The sequence below is a fragment of the Gallus gallus genome, chromosome 5, assembly GCF_016699485.2.
Source record: "Gallus gallus isolate bGalGal1 chromosome 5, bGalGal1.mat.broiler.GRCg7b, whole genome shotgun sequence".
Lineage (NCBI taxonomy): Eukaryota > Metazoa > Chordata > Aves > Galliformes > Phasianidae > Gallus > Gallus gallus.
In genome coordinates this window covers 37,832,766-37,848,113 of record NC_052536.1, presented here as the reverse complement: position 1 = coordinate 37,848,113, position 15,348 = coordinate 37,832,766, and the positions used below count along the sequence as shown (strand labels likewise).

Below are 15,348 nucleotides of genomic sequence, written 5' to 3'. Positions count from 1 at the left end.
CTGAATTTGGAAATCCAGAGGATGGGAAGAATCCAAATCACTAACACTGAAGACCACTAGTGCCACCTGCAGGATATACAGAGTAGCCCACATCAAGTTTCCTTTTAGGACGAAAGAGAAACAGGCATTTTTGGCAGACAAACCTCCCTCCTGGGAATCTTAAGAATCTTTCTTAAATGCAAAAGAAAGTTGATATCTACCAGGGAAAGGACAGTAAATTAGCTAAGTTAACATACTTGATAGTACAGAAAATACAAATGCTGACATAAAATTTAAAATACAATTTGAAGGTATTAAGACTACAAAGATCAACGGGTTTCTAAACGTTTTTAATTTATCATTACATGGAAACTGAAAAGGTTTCTCTTCACCTTGCATGCTCCTGTACTGAGAGGATGAAGAAGGGGCACGAAGAGTACAAAATGGACTCAAGAAGAACCTCATCTTTAGAATCAACGCTTCAATAATGCTGTGTGGCCGTTCCACTGTCTAAAGTTGAAAACCTGCTTTATTACTTCCTCATGCAATAAAATCCCTCCCTAAAGACCCTCTAATCTATACAATGAAAACTCACTAGACAAAGTGCAATGAAGTGTATTCTACTTAAATAAATATGCAGAATGCCAGAAGCAGCACTTCCCTCTCTTATTTGCTACTAGCTCAGAATTACAGAGGCAAGCCTAGATGTCTGTTGATCACAGAGTGCACACGCACTGAGGAAATAAAAAACTTCCCCTACCTGGCCAATCCTTCCTCATATAGATAGATGACAAGTGGATCATAGGATGTAACCAGAACATACAGGCGCACATCGAATTTGAAATCTGAAATGAAGTTGTCAGAAATCAGTGACTGCAAATATCTTTCACATATCATAACCAGTTGAGAAAATACAACAGACTCTAAGAGCAATGGGAGGAATAAACCATTACCTGCTGCTGACATATGATGTTTGAAGCCTTCCTAACTGAAAAGCTTCCCAACGTCAAGGAATTTTCTATTTATTTTTTCCCCCCCTGGTGCTAGTGTAAGATAGACAACTCAATCAACTAAATTCCTGCAAAGGTTGCAGAGCTCTTCAGTTCCCAGAAACAAGACAGAGTGCACGAAAGCAAGAGCAATTCCTAAGCATACTCACCGTCTATGAGCAGGGGGTTGTTGATGTAACGAGAAACCAGGATGTTGTCTTCCAGTACAATCTGATTTGGCTACGAAAGAACAGGGAATCCAGGGGTGAGAACAGCAGGAGGCTCAACGAGTAACAAGATTACAAGATCAAACCTACCATCTTTCCAGCTTTCACCTCCTAAAACCACTTTGTATCAACAGTTATGTCAGAGGGTGGGAGTAATATGAACATAAACACCTCCCCTCACAAAACAACAATGGAGAAACTAACAGTCAGTCACAAAACACTTTAGGTAATTAAATCCTATCGAGAAGCCTGAGAACGATTACATTAGAAAGACCATGAGTCTTCCAGTTAAGTACTCCTTAGAGCAAACTGCAGGTTTAGCAGCTGCATGGCAAAATAACATAAAATAGGCAAGAGAAAGAAAATGAGAAATGGCTGTTGTTGTCTGTTTCCTAAGTGCTTAACCAGACATACAGAGGAGGGATTTACTTAGAAGGCACTGGAAAGAATATGTTACTACTGCTAGTGAAAGAGTCAGAAGTGAAGAAAATGACTCCTCAGCTTGTGATCTTTATGGCTAGTATCCAACCCTTTTGACTACATGAGTAGATACCTTCTACTGAGGGTCAGTTCACAGCAGGGGCTAAGGTATGACAAAGAAGCTACCCTTGTAGGTAAGAACAGAAAGCTCTGCGTACAATAAATACACATCACAAAGTCATGGGACCAGTTGAAAGACTTGTACAGAGCAAAGAGTAAAAGCTCTATCTCCTTGTAACCAGTTTTACCTACTCACAGTAACAATTTCTTACAGAACAGTTTCAAGAGAGAACCCCGTCACCCTGGCTTTATTCAGCTTTACAGCTATTCAGTCTTATTGGTGTAAGGAGCAGGAAACTCAGGTATATATATATATATATACCTGATATATATATATATATATATATATATACACACACACACACACATACACACACACACACATATACATACACACACACACACTCTATATAACACGAGGGAACAAACTCAAGTTCCCTCAGCACATCACAAAAATGACAGCTTGTTTACTATGGACCAGAGAAACTGAGAGTTTTGTTTGTTTAAAAAAAAAAAAAGAAGCCACTGTGATAAGATTCTAGAAGACACTCCCTTAATGGAATCACACTGAAGGAAAATGAAGCCTTTGGGCTAAGCTAGCTGAAATGTTTCTGGAACAGATTTACACAAAGGGAGACTGGTCCCAGAAGGGTCTTTTTCCCAATTCATGGCCAACTGCCATAAAAGCCTGAGCTCATTCTTCTCTTTCAAGCAAAGAAAAAGCTGAGTGCAGCTCTGGAAATACTTACTTCATACACTTGGCAAATTGCTCCTTTACTTTATGGGAAAGGATCCAGGTAGAGAACAGATGAAGCAGCATGACCCCTTCCATGCAGGGGAGGCTAAAGGGGTTTGAGTGAGTGAAAACAAAATAACTCACCAGTTAGTTTTGCTGCTGAGAATATTTATTGGAATATCCTCGTGTATTCTGGCTCCTATCCCGATATATTTGTTACCTATGGCAACCTAACCCCTGGAAAGTCCCAAAAAAGCAACATAACACTATGACCAACATTCCAAATTCAAAGAATAATCCTCTTTACACCTCAATTAAGGCACACTGGCATTTAGGTAACAAAACTCTTAAGACTGATACACATGCTACTGAGTCACACATGGCTTCGTTTTAGCTGGTCTTTTCCAGGGTTGAGAAGAGGACACTGTTTGAGGACTGTTTAGATTGCAAAGGGCAAATAACCAAAGAGAGTTCTGGGAATCTTCCTAACATCAGCCTACTGTCAGACACAGACACTGTCAGAGTACAAAGAAATAGCTTGCTTTTGGATTACACAATATAGGGCAGGACAAGCTATGCCAGCTGCTCTGGACTGTTAAACTGCACACCAATGCACTGTTGAAATCCAGAGCATGGCCATTGTCTGCTTAGCTGTTTCCATGCCCCTCAAATGGAAACTGACATAGTTTTGTGGACAGTGTTACTGAAAAGTGGTGGTGATGCACTAGAACACATTGCCCAGAGAAGTTGTGGATGCCCCATCCCTGGAGGCATTCATGGCCAGGCAGGATGTGGCTCTGGGCAGCCTGGTCCAGTGGTTGACAACCCTGCCCACAGCAGGGGGGTTGAAACTAGATGATCTTTGAGATCCTTTTCAACCTAGGCCATTCTATGAATGAATGAATCTATGAGAAGTACTCCTTTTGGTAAGTACTTACATTGTTTATCAGGTAGACACCTCGACCCCTGGAAGAGGCCACAGGCTTCACTATCCATGGGCCTCTGTCCTTAGAATAGGTACCTGGTTAGAAGAAAACAGCATAAGTCTGAAACAGCTTCCATTTTGCTTATTTACAGAGGAGTAAGAACGCTGCCTACAACAGGAGACTTCAAGAACTCCAGGAAGAGATCAATCTACTTTTTGATTTTTTACTCCTTAGGAATCACTGCAATTATTACTGACACTCTCTTCCTGCTCTGACAATACTTTTTTCTCTGCCCTGTAACTCATCTTGTCATTTCTCTTCTGTACTCCCAGACACTAGTCAGGGATACTAGGAAGCCAATCATCAACACTGTGAACAAAGAAAGCTCAATTCTGGAGCCCTAGCCCTCAATCAGCTTCTTGAGTACTTACACAAGTACACAAGGCAGCAGAGTAAAAACAATACAAAGAAGTCACGTGCATTTTTTCAACTGTCTTTCCAGTTTCATCAACCACTGAAGTGATCAACAAACTAAGTTACTCAAGAGTAATAGCTTTCCCCCTAACCAGTTACTTTGCTTTAGGTCTGGGTATCATTAGCAAATCTTAACTTACTGCAGAACTCCTGGTACTCAGCTGGGAGGATGAAGGTCTGAGGTAAGATATGGAACGTCTTGAATCCATGGGACAGCTGCATACGACTGACATTCTTGTAAAGTCTGTCCTTTCGTGTCAGTTCATATGACCTGAAGATCCAGAACAAGAGACTTGTTATTTTTTCCCAGCATTAAAAACAACAACAAAACAAGAAACAAACCAAAAAAACCCAGGCACACTGGAACAACCTATTACTAATGCATCTGCAGTTCTGTCAGAGGCCACCGCCTTAATGTGCAGCTACTCTTCTGTTTTATTTTCTCTATTCTATGGATGTATTAATAGCCATTCTCATCTGTAGTGCATCTTGCTATGCTCAAGAGGGACTAAAGCAAATAGTTATAATGGTGTTTGTAAACTTGTTTGTAAATCAGCGGTGTATAACTACAGCTAAGAACTCCAAGCCCCCAAATACTTCACTTTTCTCATCAGCTAGAGAGGAGAAGGCAATAAATCAGCATTTGGGCTATGAACAAGCACTTAAAACTCACATCTCCCTCAAATTCCCAGAATGTTTCAAATGAAAACAGAGTGTGGCACAAGTTCAGTCTGCTGGGACTTGAAAGTATGACAAATACCTTCTTTTTTAAAAAACATAAAAAGAAAGTTGTGCTGGCATTACTACAACCATGACAAAGACGTTCAATAAATGTGACATCAAGACCTTACCTGGGGAAATGATTAACTTTCTGAATATCTGTAAGGGAACGCAGCAAGTAGGGCTTCAAGTGTGATCCTGTCCACATGAGATTATAATCGCTGCTATTAGGGTGCACCTAAAAAAGAGCAGCACAAGAAACCCACACATAAAAACTCATGGAAATAGTGAGGAGCACCACTATTTGTCCTACAGACTGTGCCTTTGCATTTGTGGGACCAGAGCACTTACAGTTTAAGACAATTTCCTCTACCCACCTACAGTATTAGGACAAGAATCTGGCTAATACCTAAGCTACTATGCAGCGATGCTATAAAATAAACACACTGTTTTCTTTTAAACAGGCTTATAATTCTGTTCTTTTAATAGACCATCTAAATCCAATTTATAAAGCACTTCAGATTTCTCCAGGAAACTTGGGAGATCCAATTCCCCAACTTTGCCTTATCCAGAACAAAATCTACCACCCAAACGCTTCTCTCAAATTGTCATAAGCAGCAGACAGGACATTTCCTAGGGCAAGGCAGGTGCTAGAAGAGAAATGCAGAACACTACAAGAACGTTTCTGTCAGCTTGTAAAGGCTGAGAGGCGAAACTCTTCATATCTTCCTAAAGGTATGAGGCAGTGCTCTAAAGGAAGAAGAGAAACACACAACCTTGATATCCCTCTTCTCCCTAATTTTGCAGGCTTCACAACATATGTCCTATCTGATTGACAGAACACAGAGGGCAGGGGTAGAAAGGAAGAAAGAAAAAACATCACTGAGAGGTTTCACAAGGAACTTCCTGATTCTAACTTCACACAGAAAAACATATATATGCACACACGTTCCAGCTCAGCACTCACCTCGTGGAACCCATGTGCAGTCAGTATGCTTCGGACGAGGCGGCTGTCTGTTCGTACAATCTTATAGGACAAGTGATAACGTTCTTAACAGGGAAGAAAACACAATATTAGAGTCTGCACCCAGAAAACATGAACTGAAGTTACCTATGCTACCAAACAATAAGGAAGAGCACCACAGGACTTCGTACAGCTGCACTTAACGTACAGAGAAGCATCCACACGTTAGCTGCACGCAACAGGCAAAGAGTGTGGGGGGGGGAATGCCTGTATCTCCCTTGAGGCATTGAAGTAATTTATACCTGTCCTCAGGTATAACATTGCCGTGTCACTGAGCCCTGTTGTACCAAAATGAAACCCACGCTAACAAGCGCACAGATCCATGTGTTGGGGTGAGGGTTATTTTGCTGTTGTTTTGTGGGATTTTCTCTTTTCTTTTTTAAAGAGCTCTTCACAGACTGCTTTATAACACTCCAAAGAACAACTTCTTCTCAACTAAAGACAGGTATCCCCAGCCGAAAACACTCATGCTATACACCCCTCACTGATGTGGCTAGCTTTTTTTAGGACCTAAGAAGTAGTCATGTAAGACCAAAACAAAACACTACGAATTTTTGTTCATGTATTGTTAAACTGTGTTCATCTTCCAAAGCAAAACTGGGGAAAAACAGTAAGAAATAAAGTAAACAGGGCAAGTGTTAGGTGAAAAAAAAAATAGAAAGATCATAAAAACAAACTCAGTAAGCAGAACTGGAGGTATAAGATACACCAAAAGGTGTGCTACAAAAGGATTTGTTAATCCACAAAAGACTGCAAAGAAAGTAGAGGCAGAAATCACAAAACTGGAACAGAATCACTTGAAAAAGGCACTTTACAAATGACTTCAAACGAGGAACGGAATGAGAAGATTACATTAAGCCTCAGGAAATAAGTTCTACCAATAAAGATAAGTCTAAAGAAAAGGGTAGAAATATCATCCAGGACTGCATAAAGCTCTAAAGGAAATTCAAGAAGTTGTCCTATCCCACAGTAAACTCGTTCCATTGCACAAAATCATCCACGGCCTGAGGAAAAGCAGAAAGATACCACACTTCAATTAGAATACACGTTAAGTCACTTTCAGCTTCTGCTACCACCCAAGCATGCCTGTAACTCACATCAAAAGGATCAGGAGTTTCTACACACAGGTCACCTCCACCCCTTACCCAAAGGAGCCAGGAGCACTTCTGCTTGGCTAGGACATTAGAAATGAGTGCACCAATTATCAGAGAAAGGGAGAAGCAAGGGAAGAAAGAGGTGTCAGCATCAAAAAACCTGGGAGGCTTTTTAGCTTTTCCCCAACTCAGCACATCTAGAATGAGCTCCCAGGCGCACACACCCACCAGTACCAACTCTCGCAATCTGGAGCAACTCGCTGTTACAACTTTGCCTTATATAGAAGCTCTCCCTTATTTGGCACTAGACAGGTTTGGTCCCCTGACGGCAGAGCTGCTACAACAGCAATCATAGACTTATGGCCTTACTCAAACTTGCCAGGCTCTGAGGCACAAGACTTGCTATTAAAGCTTTCTACTGTTATTGACATGGTAGGTGATAATTAGTGGGGATGGAGACTCCATTTCCCGATGAAACCCTCCTAAAACTCACTGGAAGGATTGATTTTAAGTTCTCAGCAATTAATCAGTCAGTTTATCTTATGGTCATAAGTAGCACAACCTTCAAATCTGCTTTGCAACCAGACAGTTCCATCTCAAAATGCCTCCAGACCCACCAGAAGTGGGAAGATAGGCACGTAGCACAATCTGAATATACAATAAACATTCACCGACTGGCCAAGCATTTCTGAATGCCTCAGTGCTCAGAGACAATAAGTTCCTCCCTTGCATGCCCTCTACCCCACAAAGAGAAGGGAACATCCAGGTAAGAGATTTCTGCTTCACACCTTCAGGCCAAAAGCTGTCAAATCGCTGCACCCACCTCCAATCAGGCGGAGGTAGCTGTCGTTTGTCAGAATGGCATCAGCATGAAACACGAAGATGGGGATCCGCCTGCAGCCGCCACCAGTCCACCTGATGCATGGATGATCCCTACAATGGCAAGATAGTTAGCACTAGCAGATGCTGAACCTCACACGCACACAGTGGTTGCTATGATGATGCAGCAGTTCTCCATACTTGCCCATGCTTGCCCAGCTAGCCCACGGGCAGGACACGCAGACAAACACACGCTAAGCACTCTGGTGTACTCAGCTACAAAATGGATCTTCTAAATCACCCTCTTTGTAGGTAGCTCTTCCCATTTTAAATAGGAATTCTGCTTAATTTATATTGATTTTTACTGAGTATCATTCGGAAGAAACACCACAGATTTTCACAGCAAAACGTTCTCTTGAATTATAGCCTGAGAACAAGATCTATAGTTCAGGATAGTCTATAATTACTGATATCCACACAGTCAAACCTTACAATGCCAATTCCAGCTTGTGCATACTTCCTGCTTGTAATCCGAGACTCTGAGATGAGCAGAAGGGCACTCATGCAGAATTTGCCAGACTGGAAAACATTTGGCTCAACACGATCCATGAATTTTTCTGTCCCTCCTTTTTAAATTTCTGCCAAATGCAGTGAAATGCAAGCCCAGAACTCAACAACGATGCCCCCAGCCAGCCACTCAAGGCTGCTACAGGTTCCAACACAGTGATCTGTTCTGCCCGAAACATCAAGTCTATGTTGGAAACCATTATGTCCTCAGTAAGGACATGCACACTGAAAGTTAAAAGCTATTATATAAAAGCCTAAGATGACAGAAAGCAAACCTATCAACCTGCTGAAGCAAATAAAGCTTCTTATTACTCCCTGCTCATGGAAACAGCCATTAAAAAAGTTAACAGAAAACAGAAACAGAAGGGGTGGGGAGATATCTACATCTATCTACACAGATAAAAAGGAACTGAAAGACTGGCACAATGCTAGACAGATGCATTTGGCATTTGAACGTGTAAGATTATCATCATCAAAGGTTTGGAGACACTACAGAAGACAAAACACATCCTTCACTTACAACACAGGAAGAGAGATAAAGGACAACTTTCTGATGCTGTGACAAAGTAAGTCCTCTTCAGCATAACCTTGATCCTCTTAACCAAGTTACCCCCTGACAAACCAAGTTCACAACCCCACCACCTGCTTCTGCTACCTTCAGAAATAACTGAAGGAGTGCAGTTACCTATCCTGACTGGAAGGGACCCAGGAGGATTCCAGAATTTACACTGCGGGACAGAGCCTTATGTAAGTGGGAAATGAGCTGAGGCAACAGGAGGGGACTTTACGTTAAGCCTGCCCTGAGGATTTGCAGTAAGACTACCAAGGCTCAGGCAATCCTCCAGGTGACAGTCATTCATTCCTAGCGTGACACTTGGTCACTTAATGCAGACACATTCTAGTCTAAGGCAGTTCTTGAGCCATCCATCCATAAGGGTCTGGCAGCTCCAAGCCAACTATTTAGTACAAAGCGATATCTCTCTACAAGGGCACTAAGGCACTGCTGTTTGCAGCTGGACACCGGGTTACAATGTGTACCGAGGAGAAAATAAACAAGACATACTAAAGCAGGTGCCACTAAAGCAGAAATGGGATTTCACTTTGAGAAAGAGGAAGAGAGCAATTCCTTTCCAAGCAAAAATAAAAACTACCAAAGACAGAACAGACATACACTGGACACTAATAGGAATCGCAGAAACTAAGTAGAAATATTACAGCTCTCACAGGGCAGCTTTTAAAGAATGGCACGTAACACTGTGTTTCAGTCCACTGTGATGTATATTTCCCTTCTATAAAGGGGATTAAAAACTAAATAAACACAGAAGGACACAAACTTCTATCATTTTCTTACATATCACCAAGGAAGTGCCCAGCTCAGGAATGTAGCAGAAAGAGCAGCCAAGGAACAGCTGCACACCCAGCTCTGATGAACGCCGTGCTTTTAGGCTCTAAATGTACGCTGTCTGCCCACAGCCTGCAGACACGACCGGAACCAACAAGCTCCTCAACAGGTAGGACCAGGGCAAGGAACACAGCAAGAGCTAAGAGGGTCTTCATGCCCAACTTACAGCAGCCCATCTCCAGCATCTTCCTCCTCCTCCTCCTCCTCCGAGGACGAGCCGCTTTCCTCCAGTCCCCGAGCCATGCCCGCCGGCATTTCCTCCGGGCGCTCTCATGCAGCCGGCTCGGCGGCCTCAGAGATCCCTCCCGCAGATCCGAGGGATCTGACAGCAGCTGTTACCTACAACAGGAATTAACACCCTGAGCGCGCAGCCGGGCCGAGCAGCGAGAGCCGAGGGCAGCACACCTCCAGCCGGGCCGCACTGCCCGCGGCGCTCCCGGCCCGCGCTCACCGGCCCCTCCCGCCCCACCGCCTCGCCCCTGAGGCGCGCCCCGCCCGCTCCGCGCCTTCCCCACGCTCCAACGGCCCTCCAGGCTGGGAGCAGCCCCCGGGGCGGCCACGCCCGACGAGGCGGACGGGCCCCGGCCTACCCCGCGGCCTCAGAGGAGGCTCTCCCCGAGAGCCGCCGCCGTAGCCCTCGCGCCGCGGGACCGGCTCCCTGCGCGCCGTACCCGCTCCCTCATAGCCCCATCGGCACGACCCGATCCGGCGGCCACTCCCGCCGCTTCCCCGTTACTACAACAACCGGCGGCGGCCGGCCCCGCCCCGCCCCGCCCTCACTGCGCGTGCGCCTCCGGCGCCGTCCCTCCCGCCGTAGCGCGCACGCGCGGCGCTTCCGCCTCTCCGAGCGATCGGCAGCGAGGGGGCGGGATCGGGGCCCGCGCCAGGCGGCCTTCGATTGGCGGAGGCGGCCCTCGCGGCCGCGTGGCGCGCGCATGGAGCGGCACGCCCGCAGCCAATGGGAGCGCAGCAGGGCGGCGCGGGTCGGAGCCCCGGTGCGGAAGGGCGGTGCGGGGCCGCGGCGGTGGCGGCGGCAGGATGAGCCGGTTCCTGAACGTGTTGCGCAGCTGGCTCGTCATGGTGTCCGTCATCGCGGCCGGGAACACGCTGCAGAGCTTCCGCGACCACAGCTTCCTCTCGGAGAAGCTCTATACCGGCAGCCCCGGTCTCGGTAAGGGCTCGGCCCGCAGCCGGCGGGACGCCCTCCCTGCCCGGCGGCGGGAGCGCTCCTCACCGTGGTTTCCCCCTCTCTGTGCGCAGTGAACGGGCTGCAGGCGCGGACGTTCGGCATCTGGACGCTGCTGTCCTCGGTGATCCGCTGCCTGTGCGCCATCGACATCCGCAACCAAACGTACGTGGGCGGCGCCGGGCGCGGGCGGGGGAGCGCTGCGTGCGGCGCGTCGCTGAGCTCGGGGGGGTTCCGGGCAGAGCCGTGCGGGGCCGGAGCTGCCCGCTGCTGTCCGCGCCTCCCCGGCCCCGCAGCGCGGCACCGCCCACCCGCGGCGTGCGGGGGTGGTGCGCCCTTAGCCGGTCCCGTCTTGTCGCCCCGTTCCTGGGCTCAGCCACTTCTCAGCCTGTTTCGCGTGCCCACCTGCTTCCTACGCCGCCACCTACGCCCCTTCAGTTGCCTCCAGGCAGATAACGCCAGCGACGGTGCACCACCGAACGCACCGCCCTGTTCTCCCGGCCATCGCCCTTTACCTTTAGTAGCTCCCTGCAGCCGCGACCCACTGCCCTCCGTGCTCCGCGGCGAGGACGAGAGCGGGCAGCGCGTGGCTCTGCTGCCTGCCGTGCCGGTGCTGTGAGCGTGCTGACCTGCTTCTTTCTGCCCCGACAGCCTCTACTACCTCACGCTCTTCACCTTCTTTATGGCCCTCGTTCACTTCCTCTCTGAAGTCTTCATTTACCACACCGCTGCCTTGACGATTGGAGTTATGGCACCCCTCATGGTAGCAAGTAAGCAGAGCCCCGCACCCTGCCTCCCAGCCCCAACCTCTGGTGGAGCTCTCGGCTCCCTCAGAACTACGTGTGGGGCAAGGAGGGGCTGTTCCGAACGTCTCATCTGTGTGCAGCCTTTTTTTATACAACTGATGCTTTATCTCCATCGCAGGTTTCTCTATCCTGGGGATGCTGATCGGGCTACAGTACCTAGAGGTAGAAGCACTGTCAGAAAATAAGAAGAAAAACTGAGGCTGAGCGCACTGTAAAGGTCAGCGTCATCTCCTGTTCTCACTGCCAGACTTCCACTAAAGCTCTGAACTTCTCCAGGGTGCCAGTCCCGGTGGCAGATCGATGTTGGACTCTGTCAATCATCCTTCATTACTGAGTGTTTAATCTCGTCCAGGCAACATTTCAGCCGACTGGTGTCCAAGACAAACCCCCACTGGAGTCTGTCCAAGCTTGCTGGGAGTGCTTGGTGACTGCCTCCCTGCAGGAGGGCAGGGAGTGCCTCGGGCATGCCCACGAAGACGCTAAGGTCTGCCTCTGGTGCACCCGTGGGGAGGAGGTGTAGAGCCACCCAGGATCCACTGACCGCTTTGGACGGGAAAGAGAAACGTGTGCTGCTGTGGTCCAACTGTGTAACTTGCATGTGTGTGTTCTGCAGGGGCCATTTCTAATAAATGACAGAAAACCGACGGATGCAATGTCTGTATTTGTGCTACACAGCGTCAGGTAAACACTCTCCAACTTTGCAACAAGTGCTTTTTACTGCATGCTGTAGGACGTGTTATCCTGCTGTGCAGCACATGTATTGTTCACTGAGTCCCTGCCACCAAAGCTCCAGGTCTGACTGAACGTATCACACACACCCAAGGAGGGTTGTTGCAGCTCTCGCTGCTGCAGCATTCTAGTGGCAACAAACTGCATGCATCAGGAATAAGGATTGAGCTTCCTTTGCACTGAGCTTTAACTGTAACAATGAGCAAATGGGAACAGGTTGCTTAGAGCTAGATGAAAGAATGTCCACAGCAGATGGGCAGTGTACAAAAGGTAGGAAGGAAGCAGCAGGAGCTGCTAGGGGAGAAGCCTATTCCTGGGAGGAAGAAGGGGGAAAAATAAAAGGAAGAAAAGAGTGTAACAGCAGCAGTGGGTAGAGAAATGATTTTTCCGTTCTGCATTTCAGGCTCCTAAAAAAAGCCCAATTGAGACAGTTTCAGCCCTATAATACAAAAATGCACCTTGTATTGCACACTTGAAATTTTTTATTTCATATAAAAATTATATTTAAAAGCCATTTTAGACCACATCCTCAATCCCAAACTATCAAAAAAAAGGGGGGGGGGGGATTTTTTGTAATATATTTTCATCCAGTCTGCATTTGTGGGTTTTTTTCCAGTAGGGTATGCGTGTAACTGCATGATATTGGTATAAGGACACTTGATGTCTCCACCAAGGGATGGATGCTGGAAAGGAAGGAAAAGGGTTTTGAGGGTCTACATTTGTGACTGGGAGATGAACACCAGCATACGAGACAGAACTGTGGGTAAGAAGGCTTCTACCACAAAGTGGAAGCCTCCCTCCATACTCGAGTACATCATTCCCACTGTGCTGAAAACACCTCACCATAGCAGCGCAGGGCAACAATGCCCTGACAGGTCATCTGATAATCCACAAAGGCTTTTGTGTAGTGTTAAAAGTTGCAAAAGGCACTTCATCATTAAGGAGGAAGATTTGATCCTCAGCCTTGAGAGCTTACGCTTTGAGTCACTCCTGCTGCTAGCTGACCTGGGCTCAGGCTGCAGCCACAGCACTAATCCTTGCTTCTAGTAGGAGATCTATTGGTATCTCTCCATTATTCCTAGTATACAGGAACATTAGAGCAACCCAAGTGAATTCTAGGTGGATCTTTCTCTACAGCCACATATAGAAAACTGGCACTGGCCACAGCAGTTGTACTGCTTTGCACTGATGGGCTGGTGTTGTGCTGGAGCCCCTACCATCACCTGTGCAACGTGGAGGACATCACAGGCAGTCAGTGCAATCCCTCTTCCTGAGAGCCAGGTCACAGCTCTCCCAGGGCTGCTCACAGTAAGCACAGTCCAGCACTGGCATTCTGTATCATTGCTTCCCTAGGAGAAAAGGCACAGACCACACGCAAGGTGCCACCCTCACCTGCTCAGGACTCGCCTGGAACTGGGGCTTTTCTGACAACGTGTGCTTTTCTTCCAAGCATACATGGGGTGAAGGGGAGCAGTGACTTTTCTCAACAACTTCTCTCACTCAGCACAGTCTCCAGAACAGCAAGGTGCAGAGGTATAACTGAAGGGAGCAACTCCCTTTCTGTTTCACTCTGTCATGCTCTACAAGCAGTTCCCAGCTGCCCCCCTGCCAGAATTCACATGTAACAGGATGGTGTAGGTAGCAAAGGTGAGAATGAGGGTGGGGGGACGTCCCGCATCTCCCAGCTCTGCCACCCCTCTTTTTCACAGCTTTGACTCCTCAAGGACGATGGGAGCGGTGCAGGCTTCTGGCATGGCTTTCTGCAAGTCAGAGAGACAAAAAGAATATGGTTAGGATGCTGAGTGGCCACACTTTGGCTTCAGAGACCAGCAGGCCAGAGGCTGCCTCATTCCCAGCTCCCCACTAGTGTGCACAGATCACAGAACCACATAATAGGTTGGCTTGGATGTGACCTTTAAAGATATCTTGCCGCGGGCAGGGACACCATTCACTAAACCAAGTTGCTCAAAGCCCCACCTGACCTGACCTAAATCCTCCAAAGAATCACCACTACCACACTCTGAGAGCTCAACCCCGGAGCGTACCTGGCTCACTCCTCCAGAACATTCCCATGCCCAGACAAGGGACACTGCGGGCAGCGGTGCAGAGCAATGATCCCACTTCTCTGAAGCTGCTTGCTGGAGCCCTCAGATGATGTCACAGTGATACGAGATTGACCTCAAGGTCGTGAAGCTGCAGGGCCAGTTCTCTGGGCAAGGGAAGAAATGGGAATTCTTCCTTCATGCCAAGGAGAAGGGCATGCCAAGGGCAGTATCTGTGGGAGCCCTAGAGAAGTTGCACCCTGTGCCCTCCCTGTATCTTACAGCAGAAGGCTCAGCACAGCAACTAGCTCCAATCCTGACTTTTCTCTGGCATGTCTGAGAGCTTCCTCATCTCCCAGACAGGCTGCTGGTGCTGCTCACCTTCAAGGCTTTTCATTCCTCCTCACCCCACTCAAGGCTGGCACTTTGCCTCCCTTCTTCCCCATCCCCAGCTTGGAATTACGGCTGGGATAATTCCACAGCATGGTACAGATAAGGCCTTCAACATTCATTACTTGTGTCCTAAACTGCCACAAGAAATGAAAGGCAGAGATACACAGCAATTATTTATTTACTAATTTTTGTAAATCCTCTGAAAGAATTAGCCTGATTACCTCACCTCTCCTACAATTTCTTCCCTTAGAACAGAGGCAGCTATACAGTCATTTCACAGAGGAAAAGCAAGGGCAAAACAGCTTGCTACCAAATTAACACAACCTGGGGCTGCATAAAACAGCTGAACTTCTATAATTCCAATTCAGCCTCCCTGGCTAGGGCTGGATCAGTCCCTCTTGCTGCATCTTTAAAGGCCGAGTTATGATTAGACCTTACGCTCTCAGGTCCCCCAGCAGGCTTCAGAAATCTCTCCAAGTTCTGGCTGCTTACACTGAGACACCCCAACTGTCACTGATTTAGAAGACAGCATGCAGGCCTATAAAGGTAAACATGGGTCTTGTACAGCCTGGACTCCGAGTTAACTCACTGCGGGGCAAGCCTGAAACCTGAGGCAGGAGTCAGAGGTGCACAAATAGGTCTGCATCCCCAGTGCTGTTCGAGGTAAGTCCAGGCAGCATGGAAGCAAGAGTTAC

At 47.4% G+C, this 15,348-nt stretch overlaps 3 protein-coding genes across 14 annotated transcripts in view; 1 reads left to right on the top strand and 2 right to left on the bottom strand.

Annotated features, from left to right (window-relative positions):
- TTLL5 (tubulin tyrosine ligase like 5) overlaps positions 1 to 10,850 on the bottom strand; it is a 120,150-nt gene extending 109,300 nt beyond the window's left edge. For 3 of the 7 annotated variants that reach the window (NM_001031204.4, XM_015287392.4, XM_025150749.3), the window contains exons 1-9: positions 10,169 to 10,259; positions 9,664 to 9,836; positions 7,533 to 7,642; positions 5,559 to 5,641; positions 4,723 to 4,829; positions 4,012 to 4,142; positions 3,410 to 3,492; positions 1,139 to 1,208; positions 740 to 824 (exon numbers count right to left, since the gene is read on the bottom strand). In NM_001031204.4, coding sequence (NP_001026375.3) covers positions 740 to 824; positions 1,139 to 1,208; positions 3,410 to 3,492; positions 4,012 to 4,142; positions 4,723 to 4,829; positions 5,559 to 5,641; positions 7,533 to 7,642; positions 9,664 to 9,752 — 758 coding nt within the window. In that variant the 5' untranslated portion in view covers positions 9,753 to 9,836; positions 10,169 to 10,259. The other 4 variants (XM_015287390.4, XM_040701000.2, XM_040700999.2 and 1 more) reach the window with 3 other exon arrangements.
- Positions 10,416 to 12,133, top strand: ERG28 (ergosterol biosynthesis 28). 3 transcript variants are annotated; one of them, XM_040701868.2, is made up of 5 exons: positions 10,501 to 10,668; positions 10,758 to 10,848; positions 11,335 to 11,453; positions 11,608 to 11,706; positions 11,842 to 12,133. In XM_040701868.2, the coding sequence occupies exons 1-4, from the start codon at positions 10,536 to 10,538 to the stop codon at positions 11,685 to 11,687; spliced, it is 423 nt and encodes a 140-aa protein (XP_040557802.1). In that variant the 5' UTR covers positions 10,501 to 10,535; the 3' UTR covers positions 11,688 to 11,706; positions 11,842 to 12,133. The 3 variants fall into 3 exon arrangements, with proteins under 3 accessions (XP_040557800.1, XP_040557802.1, XP_046798505.1); XM_046942549.1 differs by having other exon boundaries at positions 11,608 to 12,133; XM_040701866.2 differs by lacking the exon at positions 10,758 to 10,848 and having other exon boundaries at positions 10,416 to 10,668; positions 11,608 to 12,133.
- Positions 12,134 to 12,680: 547 nt separating this feature from the next.
- FLVCR2 (feline leukemia virus subgroup C cellular receptor family member 2) overlaps positions 12,681 to 15,348 on the bottom strand; it is a 31,601-nt gene continuing 28,933 nt past the window's right edge. For all 4 annotated transcript variants that reach the window (XR_006939499.1, XR_212418.4, XM_421280.7 and 1 more), the window contains one exon: positions 12,681 to 13,978. Coding sequence is in view for 2 of the 4 variants with exons in the window: in XM_421280.7 (XP_421280.5) it covers positions 13,922 to 13,978 (57 nt within the window). In the remaining 2 variants the exon portion in view is untranslated. The remainder of the gene's footprint in view (positions 13,979 to 15,348) is intronic.

Coding starts and splice junctions, on each gene's coding strand:
- ERG28 (XM_040701866.2), top strand. CDS start 10,433: ATGGAGCGGCACGCCCGCAGCCAATGGGAGCGCAGCAGGGCGGCGCGG. Junction 10,669..11,334: donor TACCGGCAGCCCCGGTCTCG/GTAAGGGCTCGG, acceptor CTGCCCCGACAG/CCTCTACTACCTCACGCTCT. Junction 11,454..11,607: donor GGCACCCCTCATGGTAGCAA/GTAAGCAGAGCC, acceptor TCTCCATCGCAG/GTTTCTCTATCCTGGGGATG.